The sequence below is a fragment of the Homarus americanus genome, unplaced genomic scaffold (assembly GCF_018991925.1).
Source record: "Homarus americanus isolate GMGI-L3 unplaced genomic scaffold, GMGI_Hamer_2.0 scaffold1024, whole genome shotgun sequence".
In the NCBI taxonomy this organism is placed as follows: domain Eukaryota; kingdom Metazoa; phylum Arthropoda; class Malacostraca; order Decapoda; family Nephropidae; genus Homarus; species Homarus americanus.
This window is the reverse complement of record NW_024715228.1, coordinates 10605320-10633099: the sequence shown is the minus strand read 5'-3', so window position 1 is coordinate 10633099 and position 27780 is coordinate 10605320. Positions and strand designations below refer to the sequence as shown.

The following is a 27780-nucleotide window of genomic DNA, read 5'->3' as shown; positions in this document are numbered from 1 at the left end:
TTCATTTACGCGGTCAATTGAACCTGTGGAGGTCGGAGTAAAACGAGAAACGCGTAAACGAAATAACAGAACATATGGGATTAATTGAAATAGAGACTGGGCCGACCCCCAGACTACCCTTTTTCCGACACAATACGTACGTTGTAGTAAAAATTACATCTTAATTTTATGATGGTATGCACACACAATTAATAATTAAGAGAAATATCAATAATATTAGTTTTTTTAACACTTACATTAGTAGAAAAGATGGCTGGGCACACGTGAATGACGGCTGGTTCCGAGGCAGAGGGCAGATTAGTTGCCCTCCGGTGAATCACTTTCACTACTCGCAGAGGTTTGCAGGGCTTCCCAGACAAACCCCTCAAAGTCCATATCCTCACTGTCAATATCACTATCACTGACTTGGGCTGGCTGTGGTTGTGGTGGGTTGCGGGCGAGGAAGTCCTCAATACTACGTTGACGACTAGCATTGATGTTGTCGAGATAGATCTGGATATACGGCTCCATAACTTTCGTCAGATGGTTATTAGACGCTTCATACCGATGCTTGTCTGGGTCGTTGTCAAGGATGAGCTTAATTTTCTCCCCCAACTCGATGATTTCCTTCACATTATCATGGCTTGGTCCAGGTAATTCAATTTTTTTCTCTGGTGGTGGGGGTCCCGCAGAAGCCATTGTGAGTTGTGAGGGGAATAGCGGGCACAAGAGAGAACTATATACGCGGACTGAGAACAATGAGACAGGCCCGGTAGGTCAGCGACTTCTACCCTCTGGTGGCAGGGCACGTCATGTTACATTAGACCAATCACAGCTAGCGGCGGAGGGAATGCGTGGGTGGTAAGTATGCGTGGCCCAATCACAGTCCGATACGTCACATGACGTCAGTGATAATGTAAGAGCAGCCTAATGCGCACCACTCACCGCACCGCTTCCCACGTATGGTCAAGAATGGACCGCGTGAGTAAAAAATGGCGCGGCGGTCTGGACCTTTCCAGCCGCTCGACGGCGTATATATATATATATATATATATATATATATATATATATATATATATATTAATAATAATAATAATAATAATACCGGGTAATAATAATAATAATAATTAACTGTTTATTGAAAGAGCTTGGCAGCCAGAAGGCTGAAAGTATACAGTTACATAATTGGGGAATGGGATTCGATTTACAAATAACATAAGTGATACAAATAAGATATATAATAACTAGATGGAGAAAAGCTCAAACTACAGGGCATTTCAACATAGTGATTGCAAGAAGTAGTATTTGCTGGGAGTGAATACACTGGTTTATTGCAAGTTATTGATAATTTTTACAATGGTTGGGACTGGGCTGTTCTTATAGCGATCAGTTCGTGCACGTATGGGCTGGATGCGGTTGTGGTGTCGAACATCAATTCTCGGGCTAGGGATCTCAGGTGGTAGTAGGAGCCAGTGTCTAGGATGGTGCAGAAGCTTCTTACCAAATTTGTAGATGAAGTCGTGGTGATGGTCAGTGAGAGTTGAAAGGGTCAGTGTGTTGAGCACTTCTTGATATGTGGAGCAGGAAGGGGAGAGAATAATCTTGCATGCCCTCTTTTGCAATTTTTCTAGGTGTTTACGTTGTGTGGCATTTAGGGAGGAAGACCAGGTGGGGGAGGCATAGGTGAGCCTGGGAAGTATGAATGTTGAGTAAACACTGAGGAATTCGGGTGCAGGAACTCCGAGGGACTTGAGTCGGCGGAGGAGGTGGAGACGGAAACTGGAGGACTTGACAACTTCACTGACGTGTGGTTTCCAATTTAGTTTGTTGTCTATGGTGACGCCGAGGAGCTTAGTGGAATCTACAACCTGGAGTGTGTTGGTACCTAAAGTAATGGAAGGGGGTGGGACAATGTCGGAGGAGAGGTTGATGTGCATAACCATGGTCTTGGTATGGTTGATGGTGACATGGCTGTTGGTGGCCCAGTTTTGGAGACTGTTCAATTAATCTTGAAGGGCGGTATAGTCGGGAGCAGAATTGTTGACGCTGATCCCAATAGTGGAGTTGTCGACATATTTCCAGCGAGCAGGGGTTTCTCTTAGGGCATCATTGATAAGCATAAGGAAGCAGAGTGGTCCCATCTTGGTGCCTTGGGGGACGCCACAGGTGAGTGACTGAAAGGTGGAGACAGCCCCTCGGAAGCGTACAGGTTGGCGTCGGTCACTGAGGAAGTCTGTAAGCCATGGTATAAGACTTCTCCGAAGCCCGAAGTCAATAGCTTTGTTGATGATTAAATTGTGGTCGACTAGTAGGTCGAATGCTTTAGTGAAATCAATGAAGGCGACAGCTACAGACGTTTTTCGTTTCTTGAGATGGCGGTATATGTAATCGAGAAAGCTGACAAGACAGTGAGTGGTGGAGGAAGTTTTCATATTGCCAAACTGCTGAGGGTCTACGACTCCTGCAATTTCAGCATAAGCCCAGTCGAACACAAAACTTTCACAGATTAGGCTGGGTATTGGGGTGATTGCAATAGGTCGTAGCTGATTTAAGGATTGTGGGGTGGTTGACTTGGGCACTGGTGATACATAAGAGGTCTTCCAGTCAGTTGGGCATCTGGCTTGACTGAGAGAAGCATTGATGATGGAGCATAGGGGTTTAGCAAGCTCCGGGGAGAACTCCTTGAAGAGTTTCATTGGTAAGTCAATGGGGGTGGTAGAGCGTTTTAACTTTAGTTTGTCCAGACGTTTTGCTACTTCAAATTCTTCTACTAAGTCAGTGGGAAAGGGGGCTGGTAGGTAAGCAGGGTGAATGGTTGTGTCAAGCCGGGGGGAGCGTCTGGCATTTAGTAGCACAAAGGTTATTTGATTGCTCAGCTGCGTCAACATTAGTGAGATGGCTAAGGAAGGGGAGGGGGAGTGTCTTATTGTTTAGTCCACAGAGTTCTTTAAGCTTACCATACCATTGACTGATGTTGGTCTGCTTCAGGTGTTGCAATTTGGTTGGGTAGTGAGACTTCTTTGCAGTGTGTATTTTACAGATGACTCGGTTGCGAAGGGACCTGTAGCGGATGTGGTCATTGAGATGAAAGGCTCTGTCTCTCTGTTGCATAAGTCTTTTGATCTGAGGTGTGATCCAGGGCAAGTCAGCTGGGTGAGATCTGATGGACTTCTCGGGGAAGAAGTTGTGGTGAGCTTCCGTGGTGGTGTTGGTATAATTTTTCCATTTGGTTTCCACGTCATCCACGCAAGTACTTCAGTCCAGGGATGGTGAACTATCCACTGCCCAAAGAGGCGCACTGCAGAGTCAGTAATCGGCCTGTAGGTCTTGATGTAGGGTCTCTGTACTTGAGTGGGAGTGGCAGCTGGGGACCAGAGCACTGATAAGTGGTCCACTAAGTCAGTTTAGATAAGGTCAAGGGTATTTTGACCGTGTGTGGGGAAGTTCACAACTTGTGATAGTGACAGCTGGTCCTGGATATCAGTGGTGTCAATTTCATTATAATCCCCACATAATACTAACTTGGCACATGGGTACCTAACTCTGAGGTGGTAATTAGATGATTGATAAGAGTGTCTCTGGTGGGTGAGCGAGGCGGATGGTATGCCACACAGATTATGATGGAAGCAGTGTGGCGCGGGTGGGCCCGTGGCACAACACGTACCCATAATGCTTCCACATCTGCTTGGACTTGAACATCCAGGCATGACGGGCATAGGTCATCTTGACAGAAAAGGGCACTGCCCCCTCCGCGTCTCTGCGAACGAAGGTGATGAAAGAGTTGATATCCCTCAATATGACACGTTTCAGGCACAATTTGCCAAGCCTCACATATGGCAACGACGCTCGCGGCGGCTGACCTGACTGTAGTTGCCAGCTCGTCAAACTTGTTAGCTAGGGAAGTGACGTTGGATAACAGTAGAGACGGGAGATCATACCATATCCGTGGAACTTCAGTGTGGTGGTACGGTCTGTCAGGGGTGGGTTTCTCCGGTTTCCTAGTGGAGGTTACAGTCCTAATGGGCTTATATGTATAACGGCCCTGCCTACGGCTGCACGTGTGGAATATGTTCAGTGACTTGAGTCGCGCGATAACACTGCCATCAGGATAACCGTTCCCATGCTTCAGATGGTACAGAGCGCGTCGGGAGTAAGTGATTGGTCGCCATCTGTTGTGGGCGGAGGGAAGTGTTTGTCTCCGGTGGCCATAAACTCACTGGCGGCACTTTCAGGGCCACTGACACGGGTAGACACCTGTTAATATTTGTCAGTCGTAAAGACCGTGAGTCCTTGTCCCTGGAGCTTGGGGTCGCCGACACAGTTTTCACGATATATGTAAACACTGCGGTGGTCCTTGTCACTGGCACTTTGGAGGTGACCGATAAAGTGCCCACTGTCTGACTTTTCCTTGGGATGCACTATCCGAGCACTGTATGATAATCACTTATTGCACTGATCACTTGAATGTTTTGCTGAGAAAGTACCGGTGTAGTGAGGCTGGTGGGGCGTTGGGATATACCAGGGTGCAGGGCCAACCGGCTCGGCCTGCACGCCAAAACCCGGAGCCCCTACAGGGCATGTCTTGTCTCACTGGTGGTTGCAGGTGTGTGGCCACGTGGCCAGGACAGTAGCTTGGGGCGATGCAGGTGTGCTCCAGTCTTCAGATTAGGTCAGTATATGCCGTGAGGTGAGGTCAGGTCAGGTTAGGTCGGATCGGGTCCAGTCACACTCAGTATTACACTGCTGTGCTTTTGTGCTTTTCCTTGAGTGCACTATAGGAATGCTGCTCGGTAATCAATCATTCACTAATCACTAGAATGTTTTGCTGAATAGATCCTGGTGTAGTAAGGCTGGTAGGACGTTGGGATATAGCAGGGGGAGGGGGCAGGGCCAAACAGACTCGGCCTGGCTGCTAAAACCGGGAGCGCCTTCGGGGCATGTCTTGTTTCACCGACGGTTGACATGCATGCATGCATACGCACACACACACACACACACACACACACACACACACACACAAACCTTCAGCATTGGACTTATGTGGAAAGCGTAGTTTCATAACGAAGAGGAGAACCAGGGAAAACACAAACATCTTGACTAAGTTGGGTTTCTTTAATCAATAATGTTTCGGAAAAATCATTTTCCATCATCAGAGCCTAGAAAACAAAAAGTTTTGAAAAGTTTTAAACATATGTACAGGTGATATACAATAAAAACGTAACATTATACAAAAATTTACCTTCCATAAAATTTTAAGAAAGAGCAATCCAATTTAAAACCGACAAAAATGACGAGAGATCTACGTACAAAGCTAAAATCAGGAATAAAATTGTGAAATAAAAATATACAGGAGGTATTACCTTAATTTAGACGAGCCTTCGTGCGAAAACAACAATTCACAGGAAGCCATATCACAAATGGATGGCTTTACTTTATACTGATGCAAGGCTTCCATAATGAGGAGGTCTGTCTCACAGTTGCTCCTGCCAAGAACTGAGAAATCAGATGGCGAAAACGGGTGGTTATGTTGGTGGGCGTGGTTAGGGATAGCTGAATGTGGTGGTTGTGTGATTAACTGGCCTGTTCGGACGGAATGGCCCAAGTGTTCGTGGATGCGAATTATCAAATGTCTTTTTGTTTGACTTATATACAGTAAAAGTCCAAAAATCTGGATGCCAGAAATCCGGACCACCCGAGAATCCGGACTTTTCGAAAACTTTAAAACTTTTTAAATTTAGCGAGCTTTTGTGGGTTACGTGAATGAATGGCGTTCCTTTAAAAAAATTAATTTACATAATTCTAATAATAACTGTAATTGTAAATTATAGGTAGCTAATTTTGTTAGTTTTGTAATTAGCTTGTCCTCAAATGTAAAATTTGTGGCACTATAAATCTTTTGTGTGTATGTGTGCATGCCTGAACGCCACAGCTACACAGCGACAACAAGCAACCACGCAATCACCACTTTAAAACAAGCTATCAAACTGTGACAACGTATGTAATTTTGAGTCCTACTCTTTCCATTTACAGAGTACAAGCCCATAATAATGGCTCCTAAAGTAGATAAACTTCGTTGTGTGAAGAGAAAGAAGAACACATTGAAATTGAGTAACAAACTTGAAATAATTAAGTTTCTAGAACGTGGTGCGAGCAATACTGATCTAATGGAAACATGCGACATTGGAAAGTCTACAATTTATGATATAAAAAAGGCAAAGAATAAAATTCTAGAATTCACAGCTTCTTTTGAGCCTTGTAATAAAATTGCTGAAAGAAAAAGTTTACATTGGCCCAAATTAGAAAATCTTGATAAAGTGTTGCACAAATGGTTTTTGTTAAAACGATCAGAAGGTATGGCAATTTATGGGCTGATGCTTATTGCCAAAGCAAAGTCTTTTACGGAGCAAATAAACATTGAATCAGAGTGCGCATTTAATGATGGAAGGCTTAGGAATTTTAAGACTCGTCATGGTATTAGACAGTTTTACATTTTTGTCTAGTGTTGACTTTATTTTTCTTTAAAACTGCTTGTTTTGATAAATGAAGCATGCTTTATTTGATCATGAATAAACTATCAAAATGTACCTGTTCATCTCTTCTTTATTCCTCCTTAAATTTGAATTTTAAAAGTACTGCCTGAGAATCCGGAAAATCCGAAAATCCGGACCGACCCAATCCCCAAGCAGTCCGGATTTTTGGACTTCTACTGTACAGTGGTCCCTCGGTTAACGAACACAATTCGTTCCAGAAGGTCGTTCGTTAACCGAAAATTTCGTTTACCGAAACCATTGTTTCAATGGAATATTGGGTAATTGGTTCCAGCTCACAGAAAAGTATACGGTATACAAAGTAAAGCCAGAATATAATTTACATTGCTGGAATTCTTATAAGATAGTGATTAATTTGAATATAAACAAGCTAAAATTTGCATTAGACATACAAATTTGAGATCTAATTTAAGAATTTTATTAGGGAGACCAAAAATTTTATCTTTTGTGCAATCATATGAAGTTCATATTCAAGATATTCCCTGTCTTGCAAGGATTTCAGCCATACCAATTATATTATCATAACTTTAGTGTGAGGTATTATTTATTTTTGAACCTGTAAACCTAGTCCTTTTACCCAAATGTTTCTCAGAAAGGTGGGGGGTGGGTAGGGAGGGAGGGGTGACAGTGACGTGTTTGTCAGTTGGCGCCTGTGGTGTGAAGTATTTAATTGTTAGTTTATTTTTTTCTTTTAGATTGAGTTTTTGTTTTTTGCTTATAAAATTTAATAGAAGTGACTGGGGTGAATTTAATTTGCACTGCTGGAATTCTTATAAGATAGTGATTAGTTTGAATGTAAACATAGAAGAGATCACTGAATTGGCTGAGTACCTCCTCAGCTTATCAGCTGATGTTCAAAACAAAATGTGATTTTCATAAGGATTTCGTTAATCATTTTTTTTCATTAACCGAATTGAAGATTCTTATGGAAGGTAATTTGTTTCCCGAAATTTCGTTAACCGAGGGACCACTGTGTTATTATTATTATTATTATAATTATTTTTGTAACATCTAATGGTAATAACAAAAGTAATTGACTGGCCAAACACATCAGTGTCCTTTAACTACTGTAATTCAGGGTTGGTGATTGTTTTATTAAAAAAATATATATATACTCTGTATATATATATATATGATTTAAATAATAAAAAATTATTTAAATATTTTTTTATTTAAATAATAAATTTTATATTTTATAAAGAAGGTGAACCTATGATAAGTGTACAGTCAAGGTATCACGAAGGCCCACCTGCTGGCCAACATGGTACATCCAACCCTTCAGGGAAGGGCACTCACTGGGGATGAGAAGAACTCTGCTATGGAATATGCCAATGAGAAGTGTCCACCACTAATACCCATATTGATCAAATTCCAGGCCAGATCTCCACCATTTAAGGCCTTTAAGTTTGCTGACCATGTAACCAGCAGTGTCACAGCAATTGAGTGGTGGCTGTCACACAGTGAAGTCATTGATAAAGATTGCATGTCAGTAGTGAAACATTTGCAATCAGCTGTAGCATCAAATGCCGGGGTGGAGAGAGTCTTCTCTTCTTATGGCTTAGTACAGTCCAAGCTAAGGAACCACCTTGGAACCGAAAAAGCTGTTAAATTAGTATTCCTTTTCAAAGCTTTCAATCAACATTATCCTGTAATTTTCATTTGTAATGAAAAATATATGTACTTTTTGAGTTTTAACCAGCTTTGAGTCAGCAAATTAAGCTGTCATGACCAAATGAATTTCATGTTTTCTTGAAAGGAATTATTTGTTTTGTATCAAATGAATGGAAATATTGTGTACATACAGGTAGTTCTGCTATAACGCGATAGTAGTGTTCTTGTAAAACATCGTGTTATAGAAATTCGTGTAATAGAAATAACAGGGCTTATGGAGAAAATAGGGTTAGGTGCAGATTACTCCAAATCGAAAAAAAATTTCGTAGTTAGCCTAACACAAAGGATAGCACAGTCTAAATAAATGTTACATTCATATCTAATAATGAAATCATACAGTAAATGTTACACTTTACCTTGAAAAAATATGAATATAACTTGATGGGGGATAAGGGTGATGTTGAGGCTGAGGAGTCATGAAACATCAAGCTTTTCTTCAAGTGTTATAGCCTTTCTTTTACGATCACCACCGGAAATGCGATCACCAGAGTGCTTCCCAGAGATATTCTTCTTTTCCATAGTCACAAAATTGGAGAAACAGTAATCAGAATTCACTGAGGACACTTAAAAACTTCACACGTGTTTCAAACAAAGTGTGGAGTAAACAGAGCGCGCGGGTCTAAAACGCTATGTATTTTGTTTTTCTCTTATTTAAAATTTTACATTTTACATATACTGTACAGGTATACTGTATACATAAATATTACATAAATTATTTCTGCAATTCTTCACAAACAAAACACATAAATCAATTGAACATGTGATGTCGAACGTGAACTGTAAACACTGCATAACCCCGCACCAAGCCACAATGTACAGTACACTTTAAACGCTACTTATTTTGTTTTTCTCTCTTATTTAAAATTTTACAATTTACATATACTGTACAGGTATTTCTTCACAAACAAAACACATAAATCAATTGAACAAGTGATGTCGAACGTGAACTGTAAACATTGAGCCAAGCCACAACACTGTACAGTACACTTTAAACGCTACGTATTTAGTTTTTCTCTTTTCTTTAAATTTTTACAATTTACATATATATATATATATATATATATATATATATATATATATATATATATATATATATATATATATATATATATATATATATATATATATATATATATATATATATATATATATATATATATATATTTCATGTAAATCCACAATGAAAACGTGGATAAGATAAATCTTGATAAAATCACACGGGAAAATGGAAACAACGGAGTACCTTAGCTTTCGTCTTTATTCAAGACATCTTCAGAGGCAACTGGGTTACATGGACAGAGAGAGGCTTAAATATACAGGGTGACCTAAAAATATAAGGTCAGGTCATAATGATGACATCCACTAATCCGCACACCAACACACACGTAGAGGAGCTTAAGAGAAAGGTTAAAAATGCTTTGAAAACCTTTGATCTTGATGTATGATAGTTATTTTGTGGGTCCCTTTTTTCTGACCTGACCTGTCTAGTCACGTCACCACCCTTCTCTTAAGCTCCTCTACGTGTGTGTTGGTGTGCGGATTAGTGGATGTCATCATTATGACCTGACCTTATATTTTTAGGTCACCCTGTATATTTAAGCCTCTCTCTGTCCATGTAACCCAGTTGCCTCTGAAGATGTCTTGAATAAAGACGAAAGCTAAGGTACTCCGTTGTTTCCATTTTCCCGTGTGATTTTATCAAGATATATATATATATATATATATATATATATATATATATATATATATATATATATATATATATATATATATATATATATATATATATATATATATATATATATATATATATGTAAATAAATTGTAATTTACATATTATTCATATTATGCTAGAGCGCCCACAAAACATGAGAAACGTTTGAGTCCCCCAGTAGAGATGTCCGTTCTCTATCCACTCCAGGATGTCCGTTTTCTTTTTGTGTACTCGCTCAGGGACTCAAGTATTTCTGTATATGACACAGGATGATAAGGGAATTTGAATTTATTTGTTTATTTATTTATATATAATATACTGTAATATATTAAATATACTGCAAGTATTTTCTTTAATTTATATACGTGTTTCGCGAAAAAGGGAGGCTACATTTATGGTGATCGTTAAGGACCAAACTCCGAATCCATGACGTGACTTCTGTTCATTATTTATATCCTAAATTTACCACTGTCGGCAGTTTCAAGAATTAATGCAGTCATTTACTGAATATTCTTTGCAAAAAAATAAATTTTAAATGAATTATTTATAAGAGATAAGTATTATGATCAGTAAATATACAGAGATGCATTACTGACCACCTCCGAACACAAGGATGGCTAAAAATAGCCACAGGCGGTCACAGTCAAGGTCACTTTCCCTTTCTTGTCACTGGCAAATGGGGGAGGGGGGGATGATAATAGCAGCTGTGTTTATTACGGTATGTTAGACTGGTTTATAATACATTTTTATTATTTTAATATACCGGTAATCTTCATTTTAATCCAGCTTCCCAAACGTAAGTTTCAGTATAAAATAATTAGTGGTACTGTAGGACCTTGTGAGTGGTTTACTGTATACATAAATATTACATAAATTATTTCTGCAATTCTTCACAAACAAAACACATAAATCAATTGAATATGTGATGTCGAACGTGAACTGTAAACACTGTGTGTGATGTAGAGAGAGCGCGGGTGTAAAACGCTATGTAATTTGATTTTCTCTTTTATGTAAAATTTTACAATTTACTTATAATATATAGGTATACTGTATACATAAATATTACATACATTATTTCTGCAATTGTTCACAAACAAAACACATAACTCAATTGAACATGTGATGTCGAACGTGAACTGAAGCCACAACAACCGTTCGAGTGGAATCGCGTTAGAGCAAACGAGTTCGCGTTTTACAAATATCGTTCCTCAATTCATAAATCGCGTTCGAGCAAATTCGCGTTGTCAAAACACGCGTTATAGCAGAACTCACTGTACTGGAAATGTTTGTTCAGTTTAGGCGAGTGGCTATTATGATTTTCATTGTGATAAAAAGGTTAACACAGACACCTTAGTGTCACTTTAATCAGAGCCGTAAATCCTTAAATTTGTATAATGAAAATAAAATAAACAAAGTCTCATCATTCTCTATGTATATGGTGGGCTCATAAACCGAAAAGTGACCACAACGCGTTGTGGTTGTTTGGAAAACAACCAGAAGTGAGATTTTGCTATAGGTTAGGTTGGATTGGGTTAGGTTAGGTTAGTTTGGATATAGTTTGGTTAGTTTGGATTGGGTTAGGTTAGGGTAAAATGCAAATGCAAAATATCGCTTTCTGGTTATTTTGAAAATAACCACAATGCATTGTGGTCGCCTTTCGGTTTCTGAGCCCAACATGTATATAACATATACTATAGTGATTAATTTGTAGTTTTGACAATGGCTGAAAGTAATTGGTTATGGTCAGTGATATGAGCTAGAACCTGAAATTTAGGTGTTGTTAGCATTTTAACCCGAAAACTGCAGGAGCCGGTTTCCCAGCCCACCCCCATGTGTTGCTAGAACCGAATATTTTTGTATTCTCCAAAATTATAAAATTATCCTTTTAAAATAAAAATATATACCTGTACTGTAGTTGCAAAACTTGAAATCCTACTGTACCCTGTTATTCTAAGGTTATTTACTAATATTCAGATATAATAATAATAGTAATAATAATAATGGTTGCCCTCATGATGGCCGGTCCAAGGGCCACCTAGGCGTGACCCAGTCTCAAGGAATAGTCCGAGAAGACCAGACAACTCGCCAACAGCACTGGATAACCATTATCCTGGAATACGACCTGCAAATTGATTAACATCCAGGTCCCCAATTACTGCTGGGTAGACAGAGGCAAGTGACATAAAGACACTTGCCCATAGTTTCACCCTACCCGGGGATCAAACCTGGGTCCGCTCGCTTGCGAGGCGAACATGCTGACCATTACACCACCTGTCACCATTAGATATAATAACAAGTTATGAATCGCACACTTGAGTCAATGCATATATACTGTACAGTACGACAGTTTGCCAGGATAATTCGCGGTCCTCTATTATTCGCGTATGACACCCTGGATGTACCCAAGAATGTCTGAGGGTAGTCTTAAAGTTGCTGGCATTTTTGCGGCCGGGACAGGGAGCCATTCATTCCAGCGACAGTAATTTCCTTTACCTGTATTGTATTGTATGTTTGTGGACAGTACACTCAAAACACATACGAATAAATATTATTGGGAAAATCCTCTCACAAATATTCAGGAAAAAATTATTTAAAATGTTGAGTATACCCTCAACTCCATTCCGTACTTTGTTATTAATAGAGCACGGAGTGGACTTGAGGGTAGACTCAGTATTTTTAATAAATTTGTTTCTGGTTATTTGTGAGAGGATTTTCCCATTATTATTTATTCGTATGTGTTTTGTGTGTGTCTGCACACACAATATATACAATATACAGTACAGGTAAAAGAAATTATTGTCCCAAGGGCAAACACATAAAGGGAATACACATTTCTTTGCACACAAGTAAAAATGCAACCCCCCGGTCAGCAAATGTTATTTGCGGATTTGGCGTTTCGCGGCCATTTTGAGAACCCAACCCCTGCGAATTTGAAGGGCAGGCTGTATTAGTAAATACCAGATTTTCTCTTTTGTTTAACAATATTGTATTGCAAATGGCATCTACAGTCTGGCATGGGGGAACAAGTCGGAGCACCGCTCAAGCCAGTTGATGCGCCAGGATTTCACAGATTTTATGATGCTGTATAACAATTTATGCAGTTTATTGCCTCCATTCCTACATGATATATAAAAATATATGAAAATATGGATTTTTATATAAATGTGTTTAAAAAAGTTAAAAAATTATTTATATTATGAAAATTTGGGTAACAAAAATTTTCCTTAAGAAAGCATGTACCATTATACAATGGGAATCAATGGGAAAATAGTATATTTTATGGAATCCAGTACAGTATATGGCAAACTTTTTAGGAACATAACCCTTCCATAAATTGAGGACTTTCTATTGTACTAGTATAAAACCTTGACAAGAACTTTTTTTTTCTTCAACCAACAGGTGTACCTGAACACCATGATTGGCACCCAGGAGCGAAGAATGTCTCTGCGACGTAAGCGCTCTACAAAAGGCACTGATGCCACAGGTATGTGTTGTTTCTGGAACATATGAGTGCTGTGCTCACCATCTTTTGAAATATTGTAAATGATTATATTTGTACTTTTTAATAATCTGTGTAAATATACTTGAGTTTTGTTATACAGTAGAGGTAAATAAATATAGTATAGTCTCGGTTTACGCGGTCAATTAAACCCGTGGAGGTCCGTGTAAAACGAGGAATGCGTAAACGAAATAACAGAACATATGGGATTAATTGAAATAGAGACTGGGCCGACCCCCAGACTACACTTTTTCCGACACAATACGTACGTTGTAGTAAAAATAACATCTTAATTTTATGATGGTATGGACACACACATAATAGAGAGGAGAAATATCAATAAGAGAATAATATACTGTACGGTAAAAGAGAAATATCAAGGTTTTTAACACTTACGTTAGTAGAAGAGACGGCTGGGCACACGGTGTTGGCGGCTGGTTCCGAGGCAGAGGGCAGATTTGTGGCCCTCAGGTGAATCACTTGTATCACTATCCACTACAGAGGTTAGCAGGGCTTCCCTGACAAACCCCTCAAAATCAACATCACCACTGTCACTATCACTGACTTGGGCTGGCTGTGGTTGTGGTGGGTTGCGGGCGAAGAACTCGGTAATGTTACGTTGACGGCTTGCATTGATGTGATCGTGATACATCTGGATGTACGGCTCCATAGATTGCAACAGATGGTTATTGGAGACTTTGTATCGGTGATTGACAGGGTCTTTGGAAAGGATGAGCTTGATTTTCTCGGCAAACTTGATGGCATCCTTTACATCACCATGTGTTAACTTCTGTTCTCGTGCTGCCTCCTCACTGACGTCATCGTCTTCCAACATCTCGTCGGCAGTCACCTCAGGATCCTTGATTACCTCCAGGATGTCGTCGTTGGTGGTCTCGGAGAAGCCTACAGCTCTAACACTCTGTGCAGCCTCTCTTGCCATGTTCAATGCTACAGCAACAGACTGAGCCTCTCCAGCCACTGCTTGACTCTGCCTCCCACCTGGGATACCCTCCAGCACATGCCGCCACGCGTGACGAATCAATGCCACAGACAGCTGCCCCCATGGCTCCACCAAGAAATCAGCAGCTTTCTTGACGTTGAACATCTTCCAAAACTGTTTGACTCGCACTTCATGCTCTGCCAACTCTTGTTCTGGATCCTCGTCGCCGCTCTCGCTATCGGTGCCACTCAGAAAGTTCTGCAATTCATCCTTGGTGTTGGTGAAGTCGTTCAGGAGCCGAAACTTCTTTGCGGAAAAAGCAGCCTTGACGTTACATATCAACTCCTGATCAATGGGCTGGATTAACAACGTAGTGTTTGGGGGAAGGAAGACCACTTTTACACTGGGGTGACGATCCAACAGTAGGGGCGAGTGTCCTGGTGCGTTTTCAAGGAGCAACAAAATGTTAAATGGATATTTATGTTGCTCGCTGAATTTCTTCACGTCAGGAACAAAACAGTCGTCAAACCAGGAGAGGGACAGACCAGTGAACATCCACGCCTTCCTTGAGATTAGCCGGTGGAAATTTAACTTGCTCATGTCCATGTTCTTGTAGGAGTGCAGCTTGCGGGCTGTGTGGATCACAGACAACTTGAGCTTACAGGTGCCGGAGGCATTGGTGGTGAACAGGACGGTGATGCGCTCCTTCTGCAACTTGTTGGCAGACTCGACTACGAATGTCTTGGAAGGTAATTTCTTCCAAAACAGCCCGGATTCATCCATGTTGAACACCTGGTCGTTGGTGTACTGTCCTTCCTCCATAATTTCTCGTAAGAATGGAGGAAAATCCATCGCCGCAGCACGGTCAGCACTAGCTCCTTCACCAACAATTTCAACGTTCGTGATCTTGTTACGACGTTTAAACCCTTGCAGCCACCCAGCGGAAGCAGTGAAGGGTTTGGGCTCTGCAATTCCCATCTTTCTCGCCACTGATACGTACAGTTCTCGTGCTTAGTCCTGCACTGCCCGCGTGTCGACCGCCATGTTCCTTCTTGCATGACGAATCAAGTACCTGACCATTAAACCTTCAGTCTTGAGCAGCACCTTATTGTGGCAATACTTGACCAACGAGGCACCTGCAGACTTTGTGATGCTCATGTGTTCTTTAATCTTGTCGGCATCCTTCCTGATGGTTCGGATCGTAGATTCGTTAATGCCATGCTGTTCGGAAATTTCCATGGTCCGGCACCGGTCTGGTCCCGAGGCTGCCGGACTAGAGAGGTACAACCTGCAGTGATTTAAGGGCGATTTCGGGGATTTTTAGGAGTGTTTCTGACTTTATGCATTTTTTGGGCTTTACTTTGTATGTACAGTGATCCCTCTGTTAACGAGATTTCGGTTAACGAGTTACCTCCCATAAGATTCTTAACTTCGGTTAACGAGTAATACCTCGGTTAACGAGTTTCTTATGAGCCGACCTCAACATGTTTTCGCTTGCACTTGGCGGTCAACCAGCTGTAGTATTAGTCCGCCAATACAGTAATTGGTTCTAGGGCTTAAATTCCTTACTATTTTAGTAAATATCAAGAAGTTTATACTATTCAATAATTTTAAAAGTTTAATATTAAATTTTTTAGTCATTTTAACAATTATTGAACATAATTGAAGGTAAATTCACTAGTTTTATGCGCGACATCCAGCCTTTTAACACACAAACAAACGTTAGTCTCTCTCTGTTTTCACTGGAGGTAACATCTTGCTTGAGACTCTTCAACTAAACGTTTTTTTCTGTGTTTCCAGGCAAATTATTGGTCATTTTGAAATTTATTTTACATATTGACAATATATAGCACAGTGCAGTGTTATTTTAAAGAAAATATTCTTTATTTACAGCTAGTTTAACTTTAAAAAACACGTGTTGACATTGTTTGAATCCAGCATGGGGCCTAAGAGATCAAGAAAAGCGATTTCAATCCAAACCAAGCAGGAAATTATAAGAAACATGAAGAAGGCATTAGAACAAATGCCTATGCAAAGAATATGGCATGTCGACATCAACTGTGTCGACAATTCTTGCACAGAAAGACAAATTTAAAGAAGTGAAAGTGAGAGAGAAATCTACCAGAGTGTTTAAAAGTAGATCCCTAATTGCAGAAACTGAGAGGTTACTTCTCATCTGGATTAGGGAAAAACAGATGAATGGTGAGTCAGTTTCTACTGAATTCATTTGTGAAAGAGCCAGGGAGATTTACGAACATTTAAAGACAAATCAACCTGGTTCTTCAGGCACAGAATTTGAAGATTTTCGGGCCAGCAAAGGCTGGTTCGAAAAATTTAAGAAAAGAAGTGACATTGTCAGTGTTGTTAGGCATGGTGAAGCTGCTAGTGCTGATAAGGAAGGGACAGCAAAGTTTTTAGTGGAATTTAAAGAACTGATGGAAGAAGAAAATTATCTTCCACAGCAAGTGTTCAATGTGGACGAAACTGGGCTGTTCTGGAAAAAGATGCCCAAAAGAACATTCATCTCTAGAGATGAAGCCTCTTTACTTGGGCATAAACCCCTGAAAGACCGTCTCACTCTATTGCTTGGTGCCAATGCTTCAGGGGATTTCCGGCTGAAGCCTATGCTTGTCTACCACTCTGAGAACCCCAGGGTGTTCAAGCAACAGAAAATGGTAAGAGCAAAGCTTGGAGTTTATTGGAAGTCCAACTGTAAGGCATGGGTGACAAGACAGCTCTTTAATGAATGGGCTGTTGATGTGTTTTGCCCTTCTGTCAAGAGCTACCTAACCACCAATAAACTCCCTTTGAAGGCTCTTCTCCTCATGGATAATGCTCTTGGTCATGACCCTGAACTTGCCAGCACTTTGGAGTATCAATTTGACTTTGTGAAAGTGTTGTTTTTGCCTCCCAACACTACATCAGTCATACAGCCAATGGACCAGAATGTGATCAACAACTTCAAGAAGTTGTACATGAAGAAAATATTTAGGAGGTGTCATCAGGCGACTTCCAATCATCCTGAATTAACACTGAAACAGTTCTAGAAGACACAATTCAACATCCTGGAGGCTGTAAAATTGATTGTGTCATCATGGCTAGAAGTCTCCACTAGATCCCTCAATTCTTCATGGAAAGCACTGTGGCCATCAGTAGTCCATGATTTTGAGGGATTTCAGGATGACACAGAGTTGGACCAGGAGATTGTGTCCATTGGTCAGTCATTGGGCCTTGAAGTGGAGGAGGATGATGTTGAAGAGCTTGTGATGTCTCATGAGGAGGAACTTGCACTAGACAAGGTTTTATGTTGAACCACAGAGCATGGTTTCAGATTTTCTCCCTTGATGACCCTTGCCACGCATTACAACCGCCTTCGAGGTGTTCACCCAGAACCCATCTACAGCTTTATGGTCAACGTGTGTGATGTGTCACAGACCCATTTCCTGGGCATCATCTTTGCAACCGGATTATATGGCATCCACATATTCATTCCCTTAAAAAGTCTTGCCAGCATGCCCTCAAGTTATTGAGTGTCTTGGGGAACACATCACTGATCGAGGAACTCTGCTACATCTTTACCACATGCTAGTTATACAGGTTGTACCTCTCTAGTCCGGCAACCTCGGGACCTGACCGGTGTCGGACCATGGAAATTCACCCTTTTCCTGGATAGATAGTGACTTGTGCTTATGCTTGGAAGCACTAACACCACTTTCTCTGCATCATGGTCTCTTTGAAGACATATTGAAGGGTTAAATGTCGTATAGTAGCTTCTCAAATTTCGCGAGTTTTTAATTCTTAACGTATTTTATTGGAACACACAAAAAAAGAAATAAATAAAAATTTTGACGGCGGAAACTTGAATTTCGACGGGTTTGAACGGCCCGCCAACGTACAGACGACGTGCATAATCGTGTAAACAGCGTCATTTCTCTTATGTACAAAAGATTCATTATTGTTTATTACTGAATGTCTTTTTTATTGAATTAATGTTTGTGTGCAAAATGAGCAATACAATTCATTAATAATACGTAGAATATTAAAACACACGAGGAAATGACACAGCACTGTTTATGTTGATTACAAAACCAGTGACTGACTGGTTCTACATATAAAACTGAAGAAAATAAGACCTTGGTTGTAGCTGTAATAAAATTAATATGGTTGTATTAGCTAATGTCATTTAATGTTAATAAATGGAACAATAGAAGTAGCTAACGATAATGGTAAAGAAAAAAGAGTGATCGCGTATGTAAGTGCGCATGCGCACACGTGAAAACATATCGTCATTACTTTACATAAGAATATGAAAGCAACACTTATTTACTGTTCATATATATTTTAATTAATGTTTCTGAATTTGTTTTTATTGAATTAATGTTTGTGTGTGCAAAATTAACAATACAATTTATTAATAATACGTGGAATATTAGAGGAGACGAGACGGCTGCCGGCATTGTTTATGTTAAAGCTTACAAAACCAGTGACTGATTGGTTCTACATATAAAACTGAAGAAAATAAGACCCTGATTTTAGCTGTAGTAAAATTAATGTAAAAAAATTAATATGGTTGTTTGAAGTACCTGTAATGTTATTTAATGTTAATAAATGGAACAATATAAGTAGCTAACCATTAATGGTAAAAAAAAAAAGTGAGACTGCGCGTATAAGTGCGCACATGTGAAAACATATCGTCATTACTCTACATAAGAATATGAAAGCAACACTTATTTACTGCTCATATATATTGAAGGGTTAAATGTTGTACTCTGTATAGACAAGCAGAGAGAGAGAGAGAGAGAGAGAGAGAGCAGCCGAACTGCCGGATGTAAACAAACCTTAATTTCCCGCGGCTTTGTTGTTGTTTTTTTAAGGGGATTAGCCCACCCGGGCATAGGTCACTGACCCACATTGGGGCCTGAGGGGCAAAAATTTAATACTCCTGTAATAATAATAATAATAATAATTCAGATTAAAAAAAAAAAAAAAAAAAGCTGCCTATCTACCTGTTGGACAAACTAAAATCGTTCCGGACCACGGGAGTTTCCGGACCACAGAATGCTGAACTAGAGAGGTACAACCTGTACTCAAATTTGATTATGAGTGTGAGGTGCACTCCTCAGCCACTAAAGCTAGACTCAAATACTGAACTCTATTCATCATGCTGGGGTGTGCCTGGTTACCAGTGCCTTTAAGTCTTCACCAATCCCAAGTCAATAGTTAATGCTATTGAGCCACCCCTTGATCCTCGATGTCAGTATCTCCAGGTTCAGTGTTGGTTTCGCCTATACTGCCTTCTGCAGTCTGTAACTAACACTGGAACACTTGTGTAGTTGACGAGATTATGTCCCCACACTGCACCCAGTATCCAAGCCTCCCATGACCTTTTGACTTCAGGATGAGGGAGGTTGTGAGTATTCCTTGTCTTCCTCCTTGTTAGATATGCACCATGTGGTTCTCTAGTGCCACTCCGTGGATTCTCCTTGAAGTTCAAGTTTGTCATTATATTTTGATGAAAGGAAAGACTTACTCCTTCTCTGAATGGTTCATTCTCTTTTTTTTAGAGCATACCTCCTTTCATATAGGTACTATTCCTGTTTACACCGACAGCCGGATGCAGGGCTGGGTTTTCGGGCAGTCTTTCCCAAATACTGTCGGGATGGTAGTCTCCCCACTATGTCATCTATTTTTATGGCAGAGCTTTTGGGTATTTTACTTGCTCTTCAGATTATTTTTTTACCTAACCTCATAGTGATTTTAAAATGTTTAGTAATTCTTGTAGTACCTTAGCTAGTGTCTCATCACCACATCCCTCAGTTATATGATATTTTACAGTGGCTGTTTCTCATCCAACGTCTGGGCAGAAAGTCAATTTTTGCTGGGTCTCTGCCCATGTGGGGAAGAAGGGGAATGAGCATGCTAGTGCTGTGGCAAAAGCACCTGCTTCTTACTCTGTGGCACATCATTCCCCTCTACCTGCCTCTGATTGAGATAGCAATGCAGGTGGGATGCTGTTGGAGCAAACTAACTCCGCTACATCCACCCTAGCAATGCAGGTGGGATGCTGTTGGAGCAAACTAACTCCGCTACATCCACCCTACATTGGGTGCCTGGGGATACCTGTATAAGGGACTGTCGCTCTGCTGGAAGACTTCTTTGGAGTGCCATCATATTGACTACACACCACTGACTCATGGTCCCATTGACTTTTTTTTATTTTTTTATGGGTATTAGCCCACCCGGACACAGGTCACACCCACATCAGGGCCCGGGGGGCGAAAATATTCCTGTGCCAGAGTTCTTTGTAGTAAGCAACTCTCCCAATGCTGGGGGGGTATTGTGGGAGGGGACATCCTATCCTTCGTGGAGGAAGCCGCCGCCTACACAAGTTTTGAGTTTTATCTATTTACATTTAAATGTGGTTTTTTTTTTTACCAAAGTTTTATGTAATTTGTTACTTAAGTTTTTTACCTCACATTATTTGATTTTAGTCTTCTTAGCCTTTTTTTTAATTTGGTGACATATGGCCTAAGCTGTTGCGTCGCCAGGGATGTAATTATCACAATCAATAAATCAATTAATAAGCCAAGGTGTGATGGTTTCTGAGGAACATGGGGTAACGTGAGGAAATAGGTTTGACAAGTACAGTTCAAGAATTTTATGAGTGAATTAAAAAGAGATGCCTTACTGGTAGAAGAGGTTAAGAGTGAGGTTATAGGTGGGACCTAATAATCTGGCCCTGTGGTCACAGCTCTTACCAGCCAGGTCAGGGATGGTAGAAGAGGTAGGTCAAGAGTGAGGTCAGAGGTTTTCAGTATTACATAACCTTCATTTGAATTCAATAATTAAATTTTTTGCGAGTTGATTTAAAAATAAACGAAAGACAGGAAACTTGTTCGCTCACATTTAAAATACTGATAACTTAAATTTATATTTAAGTTTTTCAATACATTTTTTTCATAAAAATAGATATGTGTATTGTGTAATGCTAAAATCACACATGAAATTGCCGAGAATACGATCGCTGAGCACACTAGCTTATCACGATTGGTTTCCCGGCTACATACAGTAGTTCACTTAAAAATTTATAAACTACCTGTATTACTTTTGTAGAGATCCACTTATTGTAAATATATATGCTTTCAGAATCCCCAGTATCAAAGAAGAGTTCGCCATTAATGGAAAATGTGGATGATGAAACATCAGGAAACAGTGTCCAATCCCAAGTGTATGAGTTCCAACGAATCAATAGTCAGCTACTGCTATCACCTCGACAGTCTTTCCGCACACCTAAGGTATAAAGATTTTTTGTAATACCTCTATGCTTGGTTTTATTGTGTTATACTGTATCCGTAAATGTCTAGGCACTGTGTCGACAAACTTGCTGGCTTAATCCCTGGGTTCCTCTCAGGGTTGCAAACCCCCTTTTTTTTTTAAACAAAAGAACATTGTTTTGTTTTAGATTTTATGCTAGTACAATAAACCTCGCTAAAGCGGACCCCGCTTAAGCCAGACAAATTTATTGGGAAAAAAAATTAGGACATAATTTGTTGTAAGATGACATGTCCACCATAAGCTAAAGGGAGCAAGGCGGACAGACCTCGTGATCCACCCACGTCACGCACTCTTAAACATAGGGAAACACATCACGTTCTCAGTCACAAATTAGCGTCGCCCGTGATAGCATCACTTCTGCTCTCTCGGTCCATCGATTGATTTTTATTGCCATATAGATGCATTGTGTCTCAGCACAATATAACTTACATTGCTGGAATCCTTACAAGACAGCATATAATTTGAATATACTGTAGACATCATAGATTTTGCACTAGAGATAAAAATTTTAGGCCTTTAGTGTAGTACATTTAAGTACAGTCAGATCTAATATTTTGCGAGATTTCATTTCGCGTTTTTGAATTTCGTGAACACTACCTAATGTAACCAAGTCTTATATTTGGCATAAAATATCGTGAATTTCGCGAGATCCAGCAAGCGGAATGCTGGCCACCATCTTGAATGACGTCACAGCCCTCATACCAGTTAGTCATTTCTGCTACAATGTGTGTTTTGTCAACCCGAATTGGTTGCAACGCTATTGATGAATAGGGGAACGCTGTTTGTAAAACGGGAACTTTTGCATACGAATGTTTGCTATAGCGTGATTCCATCCTCAATGTTTTTATTCCATCCTCAACGTTTTAAGCGTGGTGCGGGTTTTATGCAATGTTTACAGTTCACGTTCAACACCACATGTTCAATTGTTTCATGTCTTTTATTTGTGAAGTGGTTTTTGAGAGGTACAGTACTCTGTAACTTTTTATTTTTTTTTATTTTTTTTTGCAAATTTTGCTGCTACCCGTATACAGTATACTGTACTGTATGAAAAGAAAAAGTAAAAAGAAGGTTTAACAGTGAGGACTAATAACGGTTTACATTGCGTGATCGGTTGAATCATGCGGTTTCTGTCAATTACTCCGTGATTTTTGCAATTTTCTCCAATTTTGTTGTTTTAGCGATGAATATGGAAAGAGAAGGTAAGAAAAATGTTTCCAAGAAGCGTTCTGGTGATCGAACTGCCGGTGGTGAACGTAAAAGAGGTTTACAAGAACGTAACTATCGCATTGTTTCCCGCGCCATCCAAGCATCCGCCCGGGCTGTTATTGTGTGCTTTTTTGGGTGGTGCCTCTACCTCCACTGGGGGTCCTACTGGTGCTGGTGGGTCACACACACCTAAGTGGCCAAATAAGGAAAAGGAGAAGCGGGACTATCATAAGGGAGTTAAGTTTGCCAAGTACTCGATGCAGGATAAGCAGCGTGTGATTAAATTACTTGAGGAAGGCCTAAAAACTAGCTTCCGGAAAGCACAATCAGGTCAATAAAGGCAGAATTTGTATCATTTCGAGGTTATGTATGTATATTATGTATGCTGTATTATATATTATGTATGTGCTCCATTTATATACATTATTTATTCAGCCTAGCTAGCAGCGTGTGGCAATGTAATTACCATGTCCCACATGCTTAATTAATGTGCCTGGCGACATATGGAAGCTGTTTATGTATCACTTACCATACATCGCCTAGAGAGCAGTTGACCCCCGGACAGAGTAAGGAGCGCTACTTCCCTTGTGTACATATCTGTTATCCAGTAAATAGAACCTACAAAAACTATACAGGTGTTTGTGTTCGCTCCTGTATATAGAACTTAACACCCAGAACACGAACAGGTTATACATGTGAAAATCAGAGATTGATGTAGAGTGGCCAGACTATATTGTTATTTTTCCCATTAGTTTACGTATTTGCATTTGGTGAATTTGAATTTGGCGCAATTTTTCCAGTCTATATTACTCGCGAAATACAAGATCTTACTGTACAAGTTAATCAGCTCATATTTTTGGGTAGATATACATAACTTTCTTCAGTTATTTTTACTCATTTACATGCACACACCATCCTAAATATATACAGTGGTCCCTCGGTTAACGAGCACAATCCGTTCTAGAAGGTTGCTCGTTAACCGAAAAACTCGTTAACCGAAACCATTGTTTCAATGGGTTTTTGGGTAATTGGTTCCAGCTCACCGAAAATTGCCTATATTCAACAAAAAAGGTAGAAAAGTACACTTACTTTGAGGTGTGTATGTAGAAGGCTCCTGGATGATGATGATGATGATGATGATGGGAATTAGAATGGGGGTGAAGGAGAAGGAAGAAGAGAAGGCATTGGGGTGGAAGAGAAGCCACCCCATGGCGCCATTTCACCCATAAAATTTTAGTTCTCTTGGCGTAATTCAAGATTATTTTCTTTAAATCAACACTGCACTGCATTATATATTGTCAATGTGTAAAATAAATTTCAAAATGGCCAATAATTTGCTTGCAAACACAGAAAAAAAGCATTCAGTTGAAGAGAGTCTCAAGCAAGATGTTACCTCCACTGAAAAGACACAAAGACTGACGCCTGTATGGTGTGTTGAGAGGCTGGATGGCGCGCATAAAACTAGTTTCATTACCTTCAATTATGTTCAATAATTGTTAAAATGACTAAAAAATTTAATATTAAACTTTAAAAATTATTGAATAGTATAAACTGCTTGATATTTGCTAAAATGGTAAGGAATTTAAGCCCTAGAACCGATTACTGTATTGGCGGACTAATACTACAGCTGGTGGACCGCCAAATGCAAGTGAAAACATGTTCAGGTCGGCTCGTAAGAAACTGGTTAATCGAGGAATTCCTCGTTAACCGAAGTTAAGAATCTTGTGGAAGTTAACTCGTTAACCGAAATCTCGTTAACCGAGGTGCTCATTAGCCGAGGGACCACTGTATTGTGAAAAAAGTAAAAGAAATAATTGTCCTAAGGTCAAACCTGTACTTTACTCAAATGTACTAAATAATTACTAAAACTTTTATGTCTAGCGCAAACTAAAGCATGTTTATATTCAAATTAATCACTATCTTACAAGAATTACAGCAATGTAAATTATATTCTCCCAAGTCAATTCAGTGACATTTTATAAGCAAAAACTTAAACTCCCTCTATATGACAGATTATGATACAGTGGGTAATCTCCCCCCTCCCCCTCAGGGGTGAGAATCTCACCCTCACTCCTCCCCCCTGCCTGGCTGTCAACACATCACCTCCCCCTTCCCAGGGGTGAAGGTAGTTTTAGATTTAAAAAATTTATCTTATATAATATCACAGACTAAAGTTAGGAGAATATAATTTGCAATGCTGGAATCCTTGCAAGACAGCGAAAAATTTGAATGTAGACAGTACACACCTCAAAGTGCTAATATATTTTATTGTTTTTTATTTATTATTGTACAGTATACTGTACAGTACAGTACTGTATTTTGTTTATATTTAATGTTTTGTTAATTCCATTACAGGTACATCACCAATTTTCCGGGAACTGATGATCCGGCACCTCCTTTAGTCCGGACAAAATTATGAGGGGGCACTTAACTTCCCTCCCTCCCTCCCTCCCAGCCAGGGGTGAAGGCAGTTTCAGGCTTAAAGTTTTTATCTTATAAAATGTAGCTGACTAGACTTAGCAGAATATAAATGGCATTGCTGGAATCCTTGTAAGATAGTGATTAATTTGAGTTTAAACATCACGTAGTTTGCACAAGAGATATAAATTTTAGTCTAGTGTAGTACATTTGTGTAAAAGTTTTTTAACTCATATTTTTGGGAAGATATATGTAACTTTTACTCATTTGCATGCACACACCATCCTAAATATATATTGTGAAAAAAGTAAAAGAAATAATTGTCCTAAGGGTAAACCTGTACTGTACTCAAATGTACTAAATTTTTATGTCTAGTGCAAACTAAAGCATGTTTATATTCAAATTAATCACTGTCTTACAAGAATTACAGCAATGTTAATAATATTATCCCAAATCAATTGAGTGACATTTTATTCGCGAAAAACTAAAACTCCTTCGGTTTTGATAGCTATGCACTTTGTTATTTCCCCTCCCTGATAGCTGTCAACTCTTCAACCCCCTTCCCTCCCCTCCCTCCCAGCCAGGGGTGAAGGCAGTTTAAGTCTTAAAGTTTTTATCTTATAAATTGTAGCTGACTAAACTTAGCAGAATATAAATTACATTGCTGGAATCCTTGTAATATAGTGATTAATTTGAGTATAAACATCACATAGTTTAATTTAAGTTTCTAGCAGTTCATGGTGCTTTAGAGACATGGAAGGTGTATAATTAGTGGGTTAGAGATGTATTGTTGAATTATTATTACCTGACCTCTGTTGGTCCGGCAAAACGGATAATCCGGCAAGGCCTTGGAGCCATGGGTGCCGGAAAATTGGTGGTGTACCTGTACCAGTATACAGTACAGTACCTTGTTTGTACAGTACTTTTTAATTCATATTCATAGGGTTCATTGTAGAAATATTAATGTGTTTGCTTTCGGGGTGCTTCCTCAGATCCCGCTAGGGTGTTACCATAATACAGTACAGTGGTCCCTCGGTTAACAAGCACAATCCGTTCTAGAAGGTTGCTCGTTAACCGAAAAACTCGTTAACCGAAACCATTGTTTCATTGGGTTTTTGGGTAATTGGTTCCAGCTCACCGAAAATTGCCTAAATTCAACAAAAAGGGTAGAAAAGTACACTTACTTTGAGGTGTGTATGTAGAAGGCTCCTGGATGATGATGATGATGGGAATTAGAATGGGGGTGGAGGAGAAGGGAGAAGAGAAGGCATTGGGGTGGAAGAGAAGTCACCCCTTGGCGCCATTTCACCCATAAAATTTTAGTGCTCTTGGCGTAATTCAAGATTATTTTCTTTAAATCAACACTGCACTGCATTTTATATTGTCAATATGAAAAATAAATTTCTAAATGACCAATAATTTGCTTGGAAACACACAAAAAAAGTGTTTAGTTGAAGAGTCTCAAGCAAGATGTTACCTCCATTGAAAACAGAGAGAGACTAACGCCTGTTTGATGTGTTGCCAGGCTAGATGGCGCGCCAGAAACTAGTTCCTTTACCTTCAATTATGTTCAATAATTGTTAAAATTACTAAAAAAATTAATATTAAACTTTTAAAATTATTGAATACTGTAAACTTCTTGATATTTACTAAAATGGTAAGGAATATAAGCCCTAGAACTGATTACTGTATTAGCGGACTAATACTACAGCTGGTGGACCGCCAAATGCAAGCGAAAACATGTTCAGGTCGGCTCGTAAGAAACTCGTTAATCGAGGGCTTGCTCGTGAACCGAAGTTAAGAATCTTATGGAAGGTAACTCGTTAACCGAGGCGCTCGTTAACCGAGGGACCTCTGTATATGTATCGTACTACCATTCTGAAATCCAAAAATATCCGAATTCCAAAACACATCTGCCCCCGAGGATTTTGGATAAGGGATTGTGGACCTGTATTTCATTCATAAAAAATGGATACATTGGCTTTGTACAGGTACTCTTTTTTTTTTTTTTTAATCCAGGTCTTTTGGGAAATTTTTTTTTAAGGTGGACAACCTCTTATCCTGGACACCCCTCCCCCCAATTAGTCCGCCTTTTCGAGGTTATGCTTTATAATGGTTATAATAAATTTTAAGTAAAGCTAGATTAAAATTTGGTTGAATTCTGTTTCTTGAATCAATTATAGCAGATAGCATCCGATCGCATCTCGAGAAAAGCAAATTAATCTACGACTCTCAACATGGGTTTACAAAGGGAAAATCTTGTCTAAGAAAGCTGCTGACGTTTTTTAGGAAAGTCTTCGAGGTAGTAGATAATGACGAAAATTACGATGTTATTGACTTAGACTTTAGCAAAGCATTTGACAGAGTACCGCATCAGAGGCTTCTGAGAAAAATTAAGGCTCATGGTATCGAGGGGAAGTTTTAAATTGGATAAAATCATGGCTCACCGATAGAACGCAGAGGGTCAGCG

The 27780-nt window shown here is 39.6% G+C and overlaps 1 protein-coding gene across 1 annotated transcript in view; it reads left to right on the top strand.

The window, feature by feature from the left end:
* LOC121856855 overlaps positions 1-27780 on the top strand; it is a gene marked incomplete in the record, with an annotated part of 153543 nt that overhangs the window by 7321 nt on the left and 118442 nt on the right. Inside the window, 2 exon segments of the mRNA XM_042352631.1 lie at positions 13312-13396; positions 21498-21646. Coding sequence (XP_042208565.1) covers positions 13327-13396; positions 21498-21646 — 219 coding nt within the window.